The sequence below is a fragment of the Sphaeramia orbicularis genome, chromosome 13 (assembly GCF_902148855.1).
Source record: "Sphaeramia orbicularis chromosome 13, fSphaOr1.1, whole genome shotgun sequence".
NCBI lineage: Eukaryota > Metazoa > Chordata > Actinopteri > Kurtiformes > Apogonidae > Sphaeramia > Sphaeramia orbicularis.
This window is the reverse complement of record NC_043969.1, coordinates 49467395-49482078: the sequence shown is the minus strand read 5'-3', so window position 1 is coordinate 49482078 and position 14684 is coordinate 49467395. Positions and strand designations below refer to the sequence as shown.

The 14684-nt window shown below is 42.8% G+C and overlaps 1 protein-coding gene across 1 annotated transcript; it reads left to right on the top strand.

Annotated features, from left to right (window-relative positions):
* Positions 1-202: 202 nt before the first annotated feature.
* Positions 203-12932, top strand: mmp23bb (matrix metallopeptidase 23bb). The gene is made up of 8 exons (XM_030152007.1): positions 203-594; positions 4215-4330; positions 6403-6542; positions 7597-7764; positions 7923-8087; positions 9895-10005; positions 10186-10312; positions 10867-12932. The coding sequence occupies exons 1-8, from the start codon at positions 538-540 to the stop codon at positions 11057-11059; spliced, it is 1077 nt and encodes a 358-aa protein (XP_030007867.1). The 5' UTR covers positions 203-537; the 3' UTR covers positions 11060-12932.
* The last annotated feature ends 1752 nt before the right edge of the window (positions 12933-14684 follow it).

Genomic DNA, 14684 nt, shown 5'->3' with positions numbered 1-14684 from the left:
TAAAATTACATTAAATCAGATGACAAAAAGAAACAAAAGGACAGTTAAGGGTTAAAATCCACATATGTCTGTGTGTAAACGGACACCGCACACACCTGACCCCGCCCCCCGGTCCTGACCCCGCCCCCCTCTGGAGCCGACCCCGCCCCTCCAGACCAGCCCCTCTGCAGCAGCGAAACTGACACAACTTCCTCAGACTGACCCGAAGGACGCACCGGGTCCGGGATCCGCCGCTCCAGGACGCACCGGGACGCACCAGGACGCACCGGGTCCGGGATCCGCTGCAGCCGGACAGACGGACGCAGAGACCCGGGACACTCGGGGTCTCATCTGTTTCGGATCTTTTTGTGCTTTTCTTTCTTTGTTGGACCCGGACTGGAGGTTTGCGCGTGTCGGACCTGGTTCTTATGACACCTGAGACCTGAGCGCGTGGAGGGGGTCCAGGCTGCGGTCTGCCGGACTGATTGATTGACAGCTGATTGACTGCGGGCGGGTCATGTTCAGGACCGTGTAGGGTCTGTGGATCCGGATCTCATCATGGACCCTGTTCCGCCGCTGCTGGTGCTGATGCTGATGATGATGATGGTGATGAAGGTGAGGCCGGAGGTCCGAAACTGACCTGAGAACAGCTGAGTTCATGAATGAAAACAGAATGAACTGAAAACAGAACCCAGAAACATTTAATTAATAGAAAACTGTGTGAATCCTTTAATTTTCCTTTTATACTTGATGAACTTTGACATAATTAATGAGAAAGAAATGAAAACACTTTGACTTAAAAAAAAAAAACAAAAACAAAAACTTCTAGTTCATTAAACTGAAAAAAGTTAAGTGTTTTTGTTTGTGTTTAAATTTTTTTTAACTAGTAAAGACTCACTGACATGAAAAATGTCTTTTAAAGCAACGTAACGGCTGAGATCAGCAGCAGAGCATTTACCCAGGTCATAAAGAACAGAGCACATGTCAGATACAAGGACAGGACCAGATCAAACACTGATGGACGAGGCTTACTGTTGAATAAATCAGGTTAAACTTCTGCAGTCTGATGTTTGTGCCTCCATGTCATTAACCCTTAGATTGGTGTTTTTCAGCCTTTGGGTTGGGACCCCACGTGGGGTCGCCTGGAATTCAAATGGGGTCGCCTGGAATTTCTAGTAATTCCCAAAAAAACAACTTACTGATAAAAAATATATGGTGACTTGAGAGAGACAATCACAATAAATAAGACACGACAAACTGCAGCACTGTGGTTCTGTTTCTCTGTCAAATGTTCATTGTGATCGGTTTCAGATGCTGCAGCTCTTTCATAATTCATAGTTTCAGTTCTTGTTTGTTCAGTATTAATTGTCCTCCTTGTAAATCACAGCTGGACTGACTGTACAGATCCTGACCAAGGAAAATACAATTCTCCCTTCGTGCAGTAATCTACACCTGGATTTACTGCCTCTGTCCACAATAATATACATTATATAGACTAAATGTCCTCTAAAATTAACGTTTATTTGCAACATAGTATAGCAAACTATTACATGATCAAAAACAAATAAATATTAGCAAAAAAAAAAAAGTCTCCATCAAAAATGTCTGGGGTCGCCAGAAATTTATGATGTTAAAATGGGGTCAGGAGAAAAAAAAAGGTTGAAAACCACTGGTTTACACCTACACCTGCAAGAGTCAAACACAAAGGGTTAAAAACATTTTTAAATTGTTAAAAATGTAAAAAAAAAAAAAAAAAAGAAAAGAAAAAAAAAATCATTCTTTTTTTGACCAAAATATAACACAAATTATTCTTTTTAACATGACAGAATGACAAACGTGGCATAAAAACACACAGATTTTAACAGGGTCATTTGGACTCGTTTATGGAAGAGGGGAGGGTCCGGACACTCAGACATCTGAGGGTTCAAATATCTTTTCCAGTGTTCGATGAGACCAGATCCTTCCGTCTCTGGTCAGTTTGTTCCTGGTTCTGAGCTGAAGGATCAGATTTAAAGACCTTTGGACCATGAACAACTAAACCCTGAGACTGAAGCCTGAACCTCCTGAACCGGATCTAAGACACCTTTAAAGACGAGAACATGCCGATGTTTCAGACCATGTGACGTAAACAAAGAGCGAACAGTCATGAGTGACAGCTTTAACGTTCAGAATAAACCTCAGAGCTTCATGGGAAACGGCTCTGAGAGGATGAAGGCGTGTACATCACACCGACATAGACCAGCTCTGACTTAAATATCACAGCAGTGAGTTTCTTTTTAGCTTCAAATGAAATACAAGAATTAAATTAATGAAATAAAATCCCACTTTTAGTTTCTTTTTTTTTTTTTTTTTATTGTAAGAGAATCAGGTAAAACACCTGGACAGGACTCGGATTTGACTTGAGACTCGTTGAACATGGTGTTTGAAGACGTGTTTAAAAACATAAACTTAGTTTTATCATTTAAGCCCAGTTTTAACTCAAGTTGATTTTGTTGGACGGTGTTAAAAGCCGTCTGGGAGAACACCAGGTTGGACGTGGATACTGAGTTAAATATTAATGTATCATCAGCATAATAGTCAAATCTGCTTCAGAAACATGTCGCTCAGTGTTATTTATGTAGAGGATGAATAGGAGTGGTCGAAGGCCTGAGCCCTGAGGTACTCCATTGGTTAAAGTGACTGAACCAGATGTAAGGTTATCAGTCATGTTCAGAGAAACCGACACTCAAGTCTATGAAGTAGAATTGAATGATCTACGGTGTCGGATTCTTCTGATGAGTCGATAAAACAGGTGCCGTGGTGTCGACCGTGGAACCGGTCAAGTCATGGTCCGTGGTGTTTTCTGAAACTAGACTAGAAATCAGACAAATTATTATTTTTAACAGTAATGCCTTCATTTGATTATTAACGAGCAATTTGTGCCGGAGTCTGTAAATGGGCCGGTGGTTCTTGTTCTATGTCTTTATGCAGATTTACAAATGACCCAGTAGTCGCGTTTCCATTGACCCTCAAACTGCACGAATATAACTTGCGCATAGAAATTTACCTTTTGGAAAAATGACAATTTTGCCAAAACTTTCGTTTTTCGATTAAAAGTTTTTGCGCTGGCAAGAGGTGGTTTTTCAGGTGTAGCGCAAATGGTATGTCAGGCAAAACTGCAATGGAAAGACCTTTTCTGCTACTAGAGTCACGTGAATAAAAAAAAAAAAATAGGATGTTGACAAACATTACAACAAGAGAAGAAGAGTTTTAAAAGAAACATGGTGCGGTATGTTTGGACACACCAGGAAACTGAATAATTTTTTAATTTAGTACGAGATAGAGGGGTAATATATAATAATAATAATAATAATGAATATATCTGTAAATCAACACCATATTTATGTTCGTCGCCATGTTTATGGAATGACTTCTTGTGTCATCTCACGATAATAAACAAATCATTGTATTTGTGATTTAATGGAAAAAATCAACATTACACACTTCTGTTTTTTCGACATTTAGCAAATATCGATAAAGTTTTGCGCATATATCCAATGGAAAAGTGCCTAGTGTTCCTACTTTTACTGAAACAGAGTATTTTCAAAGTGCAGTACTTGTACTTTTGATCACTACTTAAATCCCAGCTGATATTTGTGTCAGTTTGACTCATTATTCTGTGCTTTAATATAAATATTATGAGCATCATTCATCATTTTCCATGAACTAAAATATAGCCTGATTAGTTCATGGTTTCAGTATTTTTCTGTGTTTCATGTTCATTAAGTTTCTTTTGCTGAATGTTTTATTCAGTAAAAACAGCAAATATTTGTTGTTCATTTGTAGTTTGTTAAAGAAAACCATAAAATTTAAATCAAACATTTTCACAGTTTTCATTTTATAACACATTTAAAAAAAAAGATAAATGGAAAATGATCCTTAAGATAAAACGTATAAAGGACCAAAACGCGATAACGTACGGTGATCGTATAAATCTGAGAGGAAACCAGCCTTCATGTGGTTTAAGGTTTGTGGTCTGAGAGGAAACTGGTCCAGGTCTGGAGTGGAGGAGGTTCACTGTCAGTCCAGTTCACATGTGGGCGACAGATATGTGAGAGGGAGGAGGAAGTGGTTCACATCTGTATGGAATCAGCTCAGTGCCACGTTTCAGCGTCAGCCTCTTCAGAAACCAGAGACGCAGGACGCTTTGAAACCACGTCTGGATTTTATTAAAACATGTGGTTTCTGTGTTTCAGACGATCGGCGGCAGAGAAACGCAGACGCACGGCGAGCGCTCGGTTTACGGACGAAGCAAACGATATGCCATCAACCCCCTGGGACACAAGTGGACGCATCACAACATCACCTACAGGTAAACATGTGACCTACAGGTAACCATGTGAACTACAGGTAATCATGTGAACTACAGGTAAACATGTGAACTACAGGTAAACATGTGACCTACAGGTAAACATGTGACCTACAGGTAACCATGTGAACTACAGGTAACCATGTGAACTACAGGTAAACATGTGACCTACAGGTAAACATGTGAACTACAGGTAAACATGTGACCTACAGGTAAACATGTGACCTACAGGTAACCATGTGAACTACAGGTAAACATGTGAACTACAGGTAAACATGTGACCTACAGGTAAACATGTGAACTACAGGTAAACATGTGAACTACAGGTAAACATGTGACCTACAGGTAACCATGTGACCTACAGGTAAACATGTGAACTACAGGTAAACATGTGAACTACAGGTAAACATGTGAACTACAGGTAAACATGTGACCTACAGGTAAACATGTGAACTACAGGTAAACATATGAACTACAGGTAAACATGTGACCTACAGGTGAACATGTGACCCACAGGTAAACATGTGAACTACAGGTAAACATGTGACCTACAGGTAAACATGTGACCTACAGGTAAACATGTGAACTACAGGTAAACATATGAACTACAGGTAAACATGTGACCTACAGGTGACCATGTGACCCACAGGTAAACATGTGAACTACAGGTAAACATGTGAACTACAGGTAAACATATGAACTACAGGTAAACATGTGACCCACAGGTAAACATGTGAACTACAGGTAAACATGTGAACTACAGGTAAACATATGAACTACAGGTAAACATGTGACCTACAGGTGAACATGTGACCTACAAGTGAACATGTGACCCACAGGTAAACATGTGATCTACAGGTAAACATGTGACCTACAGGTAAACACGTGACCTACAGGTGAACATGTGACCTACAGGTAAACACGTGACCTGCAGGTGAACACGTGACCTACAGGTGAACACGTGACCTGCAGGTGAACACGTGACCTACAGGTGAACACGTGACCTACAGGTGAACACGTGACCTGCAGGTGACCACGTGACCTGCAGGTGAACACATGACCTAAAGGTGACCACGTGACCTGCAGGTGAACATGTGACCTACATGTGACTACAGGTAAACATGTGACCTACAGGTGAACGCGTGACCAACAGGTGAACACATGACCTGCAGGTGAACACGTGACCTGCAGGTGAACACGTGACCTGCAGGTGACCACGTGACCTGCAGGTGAACACGTGACCTGCAGGTGACCACGTGACCTGCAGGTGAACACGTGACCTACAGGTGAACACGTGACCTAAAGGTGACCACGTGACCTGCAGGTGAACACGTGACCTACAGGTGACCACATGACCTAAAGGTGACCACGTGACCTGCAGGTGAACACGTGACCTACAGGTGACCACGTGACCTGCAGGTGAACACGTGACCTACAGGTGACCACGTGACCTAAAGGTGACCACGTGACCTACAGGTGAACATGTGACCTACATGTGACTACAGGTAAACATGTGACCAACAGGTGAACACATGACCTACAAATGAGTGTGTGACCTACAGGTAAACATGTGACCTACAGGTGAACATGTGACCTGCAGGTGAACACAGGACCTACAGGTGAGCATGTGACCTACAGGCAAACACGTGACCTACAGGTAAAGACAGAATGAGCCTTATAAAAAACACAACCCATTTCCAGATAATTCAGCCATCTGATTGGTCAAGCCCATGCTGTAATAACCAGCCTGTCAGCCATAGTTCAGGGTATAAACAGCCAATCAGGGCTCATTCAGCCCCAATCAGCTCCATTCAACAGAAACACAGCAGTTGTTCAATCACAGTGACCCCAGCACATATGTGAGGAACCGACGGGGACCCTTGGACATTCTGGACTATCATGGACCATTTTCACGATGTAAACCTCCATATTTTTCTGACAGTAGAAAACCTGACGAACCAAACACGGAGGGGGAAGAGTTTGATGATGAGGGTAAAATGTTTGATACATAAACCTGAGCGATCTACGTTTGTCGACCTGCTCTGGACCTTCACAACCCCTCTGTCTGTTTTCAGAATCACCAAGTTTCCCAACACCCTGAACGTTGATGACACCAGGAAGGCCATCAGCATCGCCTTCACCAAGTGGAGCGACGTTTCACCGCTGACCTTCACCGAGGTTACGGACGCCAACGCCACCGCAGACATCACCATCGGTAGGACGAGGTGGCAAGGGGCGGGGTTTAACAGATTTACAACAGATGTCATTTGAGATGAACAGTAGTTTGTAGGAAACATCTGACTGATATTGGCAATTATTTCAACAAATGTCTTTCTTGGTAGTTTTTCAAGGTTCAAACAGCTTTGCTCTTTTGTAAATGTTTCATCTCTCATCCAAGAGACTTCTTCAGTTCTAATTGTTGGTGGAGGAAAGCGGACTTATAAACCTGTAGGGGGAGTGGTCTGTGGAGGTTGTCCTTTTCTATGTGTTAATGACCTCAAGTGTTAGGGTACCAAGAAGTAGGTACAAGCAAGAAGAACGATGACCTGGGCCATGAGAACTTCCACAGACATCTCAGCAAATGTCAGTTAAGACAGTTTTCAGGTGGTTTTAACGTTAAATCAAGCCTTGTGTAAGTGTTTCATGTGACAGTAAACCCCAGACACAAGGGCTGTGTATTGGCAAGAATCTGGTGATACAATACAAATCACAATACTAGGATCACAATACAATATATCACGATACTGTTGAAAGGCAATTTTTATTTATTTATTTTTTAAATGATTATTTCCTTGAAGAATTGAATTACACCAGAAATATGCACAAATACTACACACATTTTTATTTGATCAGAACAGGATCTAATGCTATATCCCAAAATTTCCTGTGTTCAAACTGAAATTCTGTTTTACAGACATTACAGTTTAAGATCCTGTTCAAATGTTCATATTCTATTAGTTCAAAACTAACATCAGAACATTATTTTTGTGCAATCCTAACAAATGAACTAACATTATTTAATAAAAGAGTGTTCAATAATAAAAAACAAAAAACAAAAACAAAAATGAACCTCCGCAATATCTTCATTTGAATAAATACCTAAAAATATTGATACAGTACTTTTAAATATCGATACAGTATTGTGAAATGAAATATCACGATATATTGCAGAACCAATATTTTCTTACACCCCTACCAGACACAGAAGGATCATGAACGTCGCACTAACGATCCCTGACACTAACACCTGCTGCTGAATCCACATTCAGGTTTCTACACCTTCAATCACACCGACTGCTGGTGGTCTCCTCTCCACCCCTGTTTCGATGGTCTGAATGGAGAACTTGCTCACGCCTTCCTGCCTCCACGAGGGGAAATCCACTTTGACAATCACGAGTTCTGGATCCTTGGGAAGTCCAGGTTCAGCTGGAAACAAGGTACCAGGACTATGGACTGTGTTAAGATCACACCATCGCAGAGGTTCTAGTAGTTTACATAACTCTTCATTTTGTCTGGTTTTGGCTAGATGTTTTCAGCCGTAGTCTTTCTGTCCTGTTTGTTACCATGGAGACACTGATGTCACATGTTTACATAGGGGTGTGGCTGAACGACCTGGTCCAGGTGGCGGCTCATGAGATCGGTCACGCTCTGGGTCTGTGGCATTCCAGAGATCCACAGGCCCTGATGCACCCGAACGCCACGTACACCGGCCAGAGGAACATCGCCCAGGATGACGTATGGGGCATCCAGAGGCTCTACGGTAACGCAACACACATGCACATATATACATACATCCACAAATACAGTACATAGCTGTATGTTTTTACTCCATGTTTCAAACAGTCCAGTATTTCCTCGTCTTTTGCCTCAGTTTTGGTCTCCCCCACCTTTAAAGAATTCGTCTGTTTAGCTGCAACAGGTTAATACTGTTAGTGAAAACAAATTTAAATTAGAATTAGCTGCATGTAGATCCTCATAACCTCACTGGACCTTTAACCGATGACTGTGAATTAAAATGGGTTTTCATAAACATTAAACTAAATAAAACTACAGTTAACAACTTGAACTAAACTGTGTATCTGCAAAAATATCATTAAAACAACATCATCAAAGTATGAAGAAGTAAAGCCATCACAAAGAAACATGAACTTATAAAACCCAACTGGAAGCATCAGTGATGATGCAGTTGAGGGGTTCCAGTCTATAGATGTCCTGCTAAGGATGTCAGTAACACTCACCAGTTCCATGTCCTGCCACTGTGTCATGGTCATGTAGTCAGACGATGTTGGTCCCATAGGTCTGACTTTCTGTTACCAGCCGGTGGCACTAGGACTGTATCTCATGTAGATGTTCACAACTTCTGAGCTGAAAAGTGAAACCGAAGCATTAGTGTTCAAATCTGCAGTTCTTTAAACGTCCACTGGGGCCTGATCCCCAAAGACCCCCATGTTAAAGTATTCAACTTCACAGCAGAAATGATCATGTTTGCCACCTCGTTTCGGTCTCTTTAGTTAATTTTCTTCTGTGACAACCGTTCAGGAGGTGAATTTATATCAACAGCAGAAGTTCTGCATAATTAAGGGTGTGGTCTCTATGATTGGCAGGTGAGTGTGGTCTGTCTGTAGTTGTGCTTAAGGAGTTCCACTTACTAGACTGTGAGAGGATTCTGTCATGAAGTTTACTGGAGATTCATTACAGTAACCAGAGGAACTTTGCTGCATTAGATGATGGTAGCATTAACATATATTGAATTCTATTGTCTGTTCACTAGCCTGCTAATTAGATCAGGTAGCCGTTATTAGTGTGTTTGTACATTTATACTGTTATCAACAAAACTGTCTGTGTTAACATGTATTAAGGATCTGAAATGACCTGATGAGATTTATTATGACACTGTTAGTGCATGTGGGCGGAGTTTATTATAACACTGTTTAAGAATGTGGGTGGGGCGTCATCCCTTGCTCTTCTCCAACTTCACTCACTTGTTTCCATAAAACCAACATGGCGATGGCCATGTCACCTGTAGGTCTCGAAACTACAGTTCACAAACTGATGGGTGACGTGGCGGAGGTCAGTCCATGCATTATAATCTGTCTAGACTCTGTGTATGGTGACAGATCAGATAATGAACATAAAACAGTTTCATGTTGAAACACTGAAATTCACTATGACACCATGGCTACAATGGCATCAAGTGTCTCCTTTGAATAGCTTTTCATTGTAAAGATCCTTAAATTGCTCCTAAGTTTAACACTACTCAGTTTGTACAGTCGTGAAGGGTGGAAACCATCAAAAACAAACACAAAATTCAACATGGCCGACATCCTGCAGGGTTGAGGTCATAGATCGTCTTCGTAAATCCAGGGGCGTGTTGTGAATTTTGTGCTTGGAGGTTAATCTTTTTTTGATGTACTTACACAAAATCCCTGAAATTTCATATGTTTAAATGACTTTTTATTGATCGTAATTTACCCCAACAAAACATAATTGTTTCAGAAACATAATAATGATCCTCAGAGTGTCTTCAGGTCTTCATAAACACTTAGTCATGTGATGATGCTGTGCAGGATGTCTGGATAAGAAGCGGGTCTGCGATCCCTGGGCTCGACTGGGATTCTGTGAACGGAGGAAGACGTTCATGAAGAAGAACTGTCCTCAGCGCTGTGACCTCTGCTACGGTGAGACCATCAGGACTGTCCTCAGACCCGGGGCTCCAAAACCTGATCCAGAGTCCCGGTTGTTGTTCAGTCTGTGTGTTTTTCAGTCTGAAACCTGATTCTGTGTCTGAGGTTTCGTCCGCCGGTCTAACCGCCCTGGTATGACACTCATTTCCTGTCGCCGTTCCCCTCCTGCTGCAGAGCCTCTGGAAGCCGTTACCACGCCGACGCCGCCTCCGGCCAACGTCAAGATCAAGATGGTTCCCCGGGGGAAGGTGGTGGGTTTCCGCTGTGGAACCAAAAACCCCCGGTCACCGCCAAAAGTCAGGTCAGCTGATCGATTGATGAAACAGAAAGAGGCTGCAGCACAGAACAGACCAGGGTTTAGAAACATGCCTTCAGTTTGGTTTAGTTTTAGGTTGGGTTTGTTCTACTGGTGGATAAGTGACTTTTATTCAGCTGAAGGGACTAGTTCTGGTTGAGGTTTTCTTAGCTTTAGTGTTTGTTCAGGGATCATGAGGAAAGAGTTCATTAAAAACTAAAAGCAGCAGTGACAAGAAAAACAGCTGTTAAAACTTCTGTGAATCTGAACTAAAACAGAACATCAGGTAAAACCAGTTGAGGTTGTTCTTGGTTGCTTTTTAGGTTCAACTGGCTTAATTTTGTTCTAAGTTTGGTTTTCCCTTCAGTGTCCGTTCATCATCACAGACCTTTAATTTCAGTGTCTTCTCCTGTTATTTGTTTCTCACATTAGTTCTGAGCTGAGTTCTTTGAAAACGTGTCACTGATTGGATGAAAACAGCTGAAGTGTAGAGTTTATCCTTAAGGTGGCGCTGGAGGAGCAGAGCCTGCCACTAACTACTGTCTTCTGTGTCTGTCCAGCTGGTACAAGGACGGAGAACAGATCCTGACCTCCATCCCCGGGTACATCATCATGAAGGACCGAGACCTCCGCATCGTCGCCAACGAGTTCAACGAGGGCATCTACACCTGCCGCATCCATCGCCGTGGTGACATTGTGTCTGCCAACTCTTGGGCCATCCGACTAAAGCCAGAGCAGCCATCCAATAGCTGAAGATGTGGATGGAGGGATGGACTGAGACCGGACCTTCTCAGAAGATCTGATGTTGAAGATGGAATGGCTGAGGTTTGAAGGGTTTGGTCAACACGAGGTGCTTTCACTGGTATATGGTACATCACAGAGACATCATGTCCTCATAGTCCTGTAGGACATCATGTCTTCATACTCCTGTAGGACACTCAGTACGTTTACATACACACCTTAGTCGAGCTATGACTAGTTCGACTAAACCGTTTAATCAGACTGTTGTCTTTGTCTCCGTCTACATGGACAGGAGTGTACTCCATTTACTGTTGAAGTCATGTCTCCTCCTCTATGATAGGTGGCGATGTTCAGTCTTTCAGCTTGTTAACCTACGACGTCACAGACACAACAATAGTCCATAGTGAGTTAACAGTCTCCAACCCAGAGGTTAAACTGGAACCGTCATGAATAATGTTGTAAATCTGTTCATATGGTCCTTTGTTTCTGCTCTACTTCTTGTGCAGATGTATGATGGGTCTGGGTTTGGGTCAGAACACCTGGTCCTGTTCCAGTTTGATTGGTCTGTATACATGCAGGAGTAGATCCACTTTATTCACATTATCTGGGTGTGGTAGTCCCACTAGTAAAACTACGATTTCAGTTGAGCTAATGTTTACATATAGATTTAAAGTTCAGTTTTAGTCAAACTAACGCAGTAATTCAGTTTTGTCATGTGTTGTGTAAATGTATTGAGTGTGTCCTCAAACTCCTGTGGGACATCGTGTCCTCATAGTCCTGAAGGACATCATGCTAATGGGCTGCTGGTTACTGGGCTAGCAGGCTAGCATATCAGTTAGTATGCTAGCATTTCATGAAAAAACTGTGAAAACAAAGCAAAGAAAACAAAACTCCTGCGTTCGTAGGTTCAGTAGTTATTTTAAACGTCAGTATTTTAATCCCTGGTCCTTGTACGTGTAACAGGTCACATGACTCATATTTCAGGTATAGATTCAACTCCACCTACAATACGGTGTTAAACACTTCATGTCATCCTGTGGGAATAAAACATGAACAGTGTTAAAGGTTTAGTTTAAAACCGAGAAAGTCCATAAAGGTGAAACATGATTCAGTAGATTTATAGATGTTATCCCACACCTGGATCTGGTCCGAACACTCAGAGGATTCAGGATCTGAACCCTGGCCCCCTGGATTCTGAATCCACCACCACAGGCCAAGGGCAAAGACCTTTATCATGTCCCCACCGTGTCCCTGCATGTCCCACAGTGCCCCCACAGTATCTCCACCATGTTACACCATATCCCACCAAACCATGTCCCCACTGTGTCTCCACCATGTCCTCCCATGTCCCATCAAGGCCACCACTGTGTCCCTACCATGTTCCACCATGTTCCACCATGTCCCACTGTGTCCTACTGTGCCCCCACCATATTCCACTGTGTCCCCACTGTGTTCCACTGGGTCCCCACCATGCTCCACCCTGTCCCCACTTTGGCCCTGCCGTGTCCACGTGGTCCTACAGGAGGTCACATCCTGGACCTCTAATCCTCAGAACAGGACAGTTTGTCTCCATATGGTGACTGATGTCTATGTCCACTGTTGTCTCTGTGACTTTACTGGTTTTACTGGTTTTGTGGATCTACTGCCTCGACGTCTGTTTGGTTTGAACCTGTGACTGTTTACATGAAAAGTTCACTGTGTTTTTTACTTTTTCCATGAGGACAGTTTAGTGAGACACGATGCAGGTCAGTTTGTTAAAGGTTAGTCAGGTCAGCGCCGATGCTAAAGCATCTTCTGTTTATTATTTGCTAACAGTCATGTGTTTGTAGCTGTTTTTCAGTGTTTGTGTTCGAATCCAACTCCAATAAAAACCAACCAACACTTTTTAACACTCTCCCTGAGTTGTTGTTTTTTTTTTTGGAGGAGTGGACTAGTTTCACCATGAATTTAGTTTTAGCATTGACAAAGATCACTTAACTCTGGCCCACTTAGCAACAGAAGAATCGTGCGTGCCAACAACTCCCAGGATGCACTTCAACAAAAAACATCAGTCAACAAAGCATTGACTCTGATGTTTCTAACTGGACATGGGTCAGGTCCAGATGCAATAAAAAGCATCTTAGAGAAAAATCCTGAACCCATCAAGACCACCATGTTGGATCTATTGTCCCATGTCCACATGCTGGATTTTGACTGATTCCTCCTGGAACCTTTAATCAATTTCATCAAGACTTCGGCAATGAAATGTTATCAAACTGACTTCTTATTGACTGGTGCTGCTGTTCTGATTTCATTTCAGTGTTTCACCAGATGTTTGTCCATGGTGTCCACTTCAGAACAAAAAAAAGTCATCTGGAAATGTCTGAGTGGATTGTCTTCAACACCAGTTCAGACCTGGTCCACACTTCACTACCTCTATAATGTAATAATAATGAGTTCCATTAGACAAACAGAGACGTCATCATGAAGGATCAAGACCTCCGTATCATCGCCAGCGAGTTCAGCAAGGGCAACTACATCTGCTGTGTCCATCACCACAGCAACATCATGTCAGCCAACTCCTGGTCTGACTAAGACCAGAGAAGCCAATTTATGCTTTTCCAGGGAAATGAAGGAAGACATTGTATTGAACTTCATTGTACAACACCTGGACCTGAAGGAATGACCATCTGACCAATGAAAGGCCTGGACTTTGATGGGTCCAGACCCACCTCAGGGTTTTCTGAAGGTCAGGACATGTTCATCAGTGTCTTTGTCTTCGGTCAGTAGCGTTGTGTTTTGGATGGTTCAGACCCGGCCCACGTTCCCCCTTCCTCCATAATCTTCTAATAATGAGATCCATTAGACCAATACATCATCGTAAAGGATCGAGATCTTCGTATCATTGCCAACAAGTTTTGTTGCATCTACACCTGCCACATCCATCACCACGGCAACATCATGTCCGCCAGCTCCCGATCCGACTAAAACCAGCGCAGCCATCCAACCACTGAAGAGGTGGACGAACAGTCGGACTCAGACCAGACCTTCAATACTGGTACATCAGAGACATCATGTCCAACGCCAAACCCAACAGGAAGTCCACCAGTTTTATATGAATATTCCATTTTTTTTCTCCAATTAATGCTTTTCCAGGGAAATGAAGGAAGACATGGTATTAAACTCCTTTGTACAACATCTGGACCTGAAGGAAGGACCATCTGACCAATGAAAGGCCTGGACTCTGGCAGGTCCAGACCCACCTCAAGGTTTTCTGAAGGTCAGGACATGCTCAACAGTATCTTCATTGTCCAAGCTCAGTGGCGTTGTGTTTTGGATGGTTCAGACCCGGTCCACATTCCCCCTTCCTCCATAATCTTCTAATAATGAGATCCATTAGACAAACAAATACATCATCATGAAGGATCGAGACCTCCGTATCATTGCTAACGAGTTCAGCGAGGGCATCTGCACCTGCCGCATCCATTGCCATGGCAACATCATGTCTGCCAACTCCTGGTCCGACTAAAACCAGAGCAGCCGTCCAACCACTGAAGACGTGGATGGAGAGACGGACTCAGACCGGACCTTCAATACTGGTACATCAGAGACATCATGTCCTCATACTCCTGTAGGACATCATGTCCAACTCCAAACC

Coding starts and splice junctions, on each gene's coding strand:
- mmp23bb (XM_030152007.1), top strand. CDS start 538: ATGGACCCTGTTCCGCCGCTGCTGGTGCTGATGCTGATGATGATGATG. Junction 6,543..7,596: donor CACCGCAGACATCACCATCG/GTAGGACGAGGT, acceptor ATCCACATTCAG/GTTTCTACACCTTCAATCAC. Junction 8,088..9,894: donor GGGCATCCAGAGGCTCTACG/GTAACGCAACAC, acceptor GATGCTGTGCAG/GATGTCTGGATAAGAAGCGG.